General features: G+C 40.8%; 1 protein-coding gene across 1 annotated transcript; it reads left to right on the plus strand.

Annotated features, from left to right (window-relative positions):
- The first annotated feature begins 298 nt into the window (after positions 1-298).
- On the plus strand, positions 299-4,236 carry LOC105347861 (retrovirus-related Pol polyprotein from transposon 17.6). The gene is made up of 2 exons (XM_066072524.1): positions 299-993; positions 1,092-4,236. Exons 1-2 carry the CDS (start codon positions 299-301, stop codon positions 4,234-4,236), a joined length of 3,840 nt encoding a protein of 1,279 aa, XP_065928596.1.
- The last annotated feature ends 547 nt before the right edge of the window (positions 4,237-4,783 follow it).

Genomic DNA, 4,783 nt, shown 5'->3' on the forward strand with positions numbered 1-4,783 from the left:
TATATATATATATATATATATATATATATATATATATATATATATATATATATATATATATATATATATATATATATATATATGTAATATTATTATCTAAAGTATCTATTGGGAATTATCAGTGTTGTACGTATATGTTTTTGTCTACTTTCGTTTTATACATGTAATACCAGTTTAGGTACCAGTTTAAAAATTAAATGTCGAACTAGAACAAACGTGTGGTTCATTTCTTGCCGTATCTCAACAATCATTTGATTGTAATCTGTCATCTGTCCGTCATAACATTACATGGTGTCAGATGGAACACTTAAGACCACCACCGGAGCTCGATTTCTCATCATCGGATGGAAATCTACCCGAAAAATGGAGGAAATGGGAACAGACCATGCGACTGTATTTGAACATCGCCATGCATGAACGGGATGAAAAGGACAAATGCAGTGCATTCCTCTATATAATCGGACAGGATGGACGTGAAATTTTCAACACGATGAATATTTCACAGGATGATAAGGACAAAATTGAACCCTTGTTCAAAAAATTCAAGGATTACTGTGCACCACGTGAAAATATCACGGTGTGGCGTCATAAATTCTACACGCGACAGCAAGGTAAGACTGAAACGATAGATCAGTATGTGACCGATTTGCGTGTAATTGCTAAAAACTGTAAATTCGGGGCACTGGAAAATGATATGTTGCGTGATCGCATTGTGTGCGGAGTAAATTCGGAAAAGGTCAAAGAGAGACTGCTTCGTGATAACAAACTGACATTAGAGAGTGCTTTGAGTGCATGCAGAGCCAGCGAAGAGTCTGTAATCCATCTGAAAGACCTACACAGTGAAGAAGCGACAGCAGCAGCAGTGTTTAAGAAACCGAAAGACAAACATTCAGCTTGTGGAAACTGGAGGAACAAAAAGAAACCAGGACAGTCTACAACAGCCTATGTACCTAAAGGCTCACCCGCATCGAGGGACAAAAAGTCATGTGGAAGGTGAGGTGTGGTAAGACACATGAGGAAAAGAAATGTCCGGCATTTGGAAAACGTTGTCACAGGTGTAATGGAGCGAATCATTACCAAAAATGCTGCAGATCAAAAAATGTGAATGTTGTTGATCATGAGGATGATGAAGACTGTCACTCTACAGATGACGAAAATTACTTCCTATGTGCAGTTACTAGAGAATCCGACAGGAAAGATGAAGCCCACACGACCATAGCCTTTAACAAGGTGAAAGTGAAATTTAAAATAGATACTGGATCTCAAGTTAACATTATCCCCAGAAGTATTCTGAGTCAGCTTCCTGTGAAAACCAATGTCACACGGACTTCAGCAAGAATAACAAGTTACACAGGAGACAAAATACCCATCCTAGGGAAATGCCACCTCCGACATGGAAACCATGTGTTAGAGTTTTATGTGACCGAAACAGGTTCAGTACCTATACTAGGGCTCAGATCATGTAGAGACTTAGGCTTAGTCAAGCTGACATTTGCGACACAGAGACAGTCAAAGGACTACAGTAAGGAGGACATATTCAGTGAATTCACATCAGTATTTCGTGGATTAGGGTGTCTACAAGAACCTTATCACATACAGATAGACAGCACAGTAGAACCAGTTGTGCACCCACTTCGAACATTTCCCGCAGCACTCCGAGACGAACTGAAAGCGTCACTCGAGGGAATGGAGCTCAAAGGAGTCATAAAGAAGGTGGATGAACCCACTGAATGGGTGAACTCTATAGTTTGTGCTGAGAAGTCGAACGGCAAGTTAAGGATTTGTCTCGATCCACGCGACCTAAACAAAGCCATCAAGCGCGAGTACTATCAGTTACCCACAATAGAGGAGATCACCACCAGACTAGCAGGTGCGAAAATTTTCAGCAAGTTGGATGCCAACAGTGGCTACTGGCAGATACCATTAGATCCAGCAAGTCAGAAACTCACTACTTTTAACACACCCTTTGGACGATACTGCTTCTGCAGGATGCCCTTCGGAATAAAAAGCGCTCAAGAGTTATTCCAAAAGAGGATTTCACAACACTTCAGACACATACCTGGAGTAGAAGTGGACATAGATGACATTTTGGTCTGGGGAGAAAACAGAGAACAACATGATCAGAGACTTCGACAAGTGCTAGAGAGGTGCAAGGAGATAAACTTGACTCTCAACAAGGAAAAATGTATGTTTCGTAGTCCAGAAGTGAGCTACATAGGACACATCATTAGTAGTGAAGGTGTGAGACCTGACCCCAAGAAGATAGAAGCGATCACCAAGATGCCCCCACCAGAGGACAAGAAAGGTGTAGAACGACTACTGGGGACAATCAACTACTTAGCAAAGTTCATACCAAACATGTCTAAAGTCACACAGCCAATCAGAACACTCTTAAGGAAGGACATCACATTCCACTGGGAACGACCTCAGGAAGATGCGTTTAAGGACATCAAGAAAATTTTATCAGAAGCACCCATACTTACCTTCTTTGATGTCAAGAAACCAGTCGTAGTGAGTGTTGACGCCTCGAAATTCGGTCTAGGAGCTGTGATTCTACAAGAAAACAAACCAATTGCTTACGCTTCAAGAGCTCTCACCGATGCAGAAACTAGATATGCTCAGATAGAAAAAGAGTTACTTGCAGTGACATTTGGACTTGAACGTTTTAACCAATACACATATGGAGTGGATATTGTTGTGGAAAACGAGCACAAACCGCTTGAATCCATTTTGAAGAAACCCCTATCACAGGCACCGCCTAGATTGCAGAGATTGTTACTCAGATTACAGAAGTATACTTTCAACTTCAAATACCGACCAGGTAAAGAACTAGTCATTGCGGACACGCTCTCTCGTGCATGCCTACCAGCAGGCAAGGAGGAGACCCAGTCACAGGAGTTAGAGACTTTTGTACACTCTGTGTTCTTAAGAAGCATACCCATGTCACATGATATTCTGAACGACATCTACCGGGAAACGGAAAGAGATAATGAACTCAGTCTAGTAAGGGACTGTATACAGAACGATTGGGCACTCAGCAGAAAAAGATCTACACACAAATACTGGAAAATCAAAGACCAGTTAACAGTTGTTGATGATCTCGTGTTCAAAGGAAACAGAATAGTAGTGCCAACAGTCCTACAACCAGAAATACTGAAGAGGTTACACACAGGACACATGGGCATGGAGAAGACAAAGAGAAGAGCTAGGAACATCATCTACTGGCCCAACATGAACAGAGACATTGACGAGATGATCTCACAGTGCAACACGTGTATGGACTTCAGGAATCAAAATCCTAAAGAACCTCTCGTGTCAACACCAGTTCCAGATGGACCATGGCAAACAGTAGGAACAGACTTATTCACGCTGCATGGAAGTGACTACCTTGTAGTAACAGATTACTACTCCAGATTTTTTGAAGTCGTAAAGCTACCAAACACACAAAGCCGTACAGTTATTGAGAGACTCAAGTCAATGTTTGCCAGATATGGTATACCGTTTGAAGTTATTAGTGACAATGGAACACAGTACACCTCACAGGAATTTCGTGAATTCGCACAAAACTGGAACTTCCAACACACCACATCCAGTCCATATCATCAACAAGCCAATGGACTTGCAGAGAGAACAGTGCAAACAGCAAAGAGACTACTGGAGAAAGCCAAGACAGATGGCAAGGACCCATATTTAGGATTACTGGAGTACAGGAATACCCCAACGGACACCGGTTCGCCAGCACAGCTTTTAATGAGCAGAGAGTTGCGCTCTATTCTACCGATAACCAAGAAGCAACTTAGACCAAAAACCATTAACAGAACAGAGACGTACAAGGAAAGGGCACGAAGTCAACATCGACAACAGTACTACTACAACCGTACTACCAAAAGCCAGAAGGAAATTCCTCATGGACACAAAGTTCGATTCAAACTGAAGAAAGACTGGAAGCCAGCTAACGTCATCGCTCAAGACAATCGCTCATACCAGTTGATCACGCCAGATGGGGCCATGTATCGAAGGAATCGAGGGGATATCATAACGTCTAAGGAGAAGATGTTTCGTAAAGACACAGATATCTCTACAGATGAAGAGCCAAACCCAGATGTCAGTCAGGGAGAAGTCGTCGACACAAAGAAACCAAATCTGTTGACATCAGAAGTCCAACCGAGTTCAGAAAGTGGATACCGCACGCGGTCAGGAAGAGAAGTGAGGAAACCAAAGAGATTTGAGGACTAGTGAACAGTGTTTATATTTTTGTGAATTGGGGCAGAATAATCCCCTGCATGTTTATTTTAGGCAGACTGGGCAGTCTACCAAAGTCTACAATTGTTATAGTAATCTCACATGATTGTGTTCAACTTATTTCATATTTAAAGTAACTTGATTCAACGAATATTAACTCAGAATTTAATTTTCAAATTTATTGACACTCATTTTTGATAAAGGGAAAGTTGTAATATTATTATCTAAAGTATCTATTCGGAATTATCAGTGTTGTACGTATATGTTTTTGTCTACTTTCGTTTTATACATGTAATACCAGTTAAGGTACCAGTTTAAAAATTAAATGTCGAACTAGAACAAACGTGTGGTTCATTTCTTGCCGTATCTCAACAATCATTTGATTGTAATCTGTCATCTGTCCGTCATAACATTACAATATATATAATATATGGAAGATCAAGTTTTGTGGACACCCCTAGTGGGTCAGGTTTTGGATCAATGCACCATGTTGACCTCATAAAGAGTGATTAATTTTACAACAATATTGCTCACTGATCAT

This window comes from Magallana gigas, chromosome 9 (genome assembly GCF_963853765.1).
Source record: "Magallana gigas chromosome 9, xbMagGiga1.1, whole genome shotgun sequence".
Classification (NCBI taxonomy): domain Eukaryota; kingdom Metazoa; phylum Mollusca; class Bivalvia; order Ostreida; family Ostreidae; genus Magallana; species Magallana gigas.

Coding starts and splice junctions, on each gene's coding strand:
- LOC105347861 (XM_066072524.1), top strand. CDS start 299: ATGGAACACTTAAGACCACCACCGGAGCTCGATTTCTCATCATCGGAT. Junction 994..1,091: donor GACAAAAAGTCATGTGGAAG/GTGAGGTGTGGT, acceptor AAAATGCTGCAG/ATCAAAAAATGTGAATGTTG.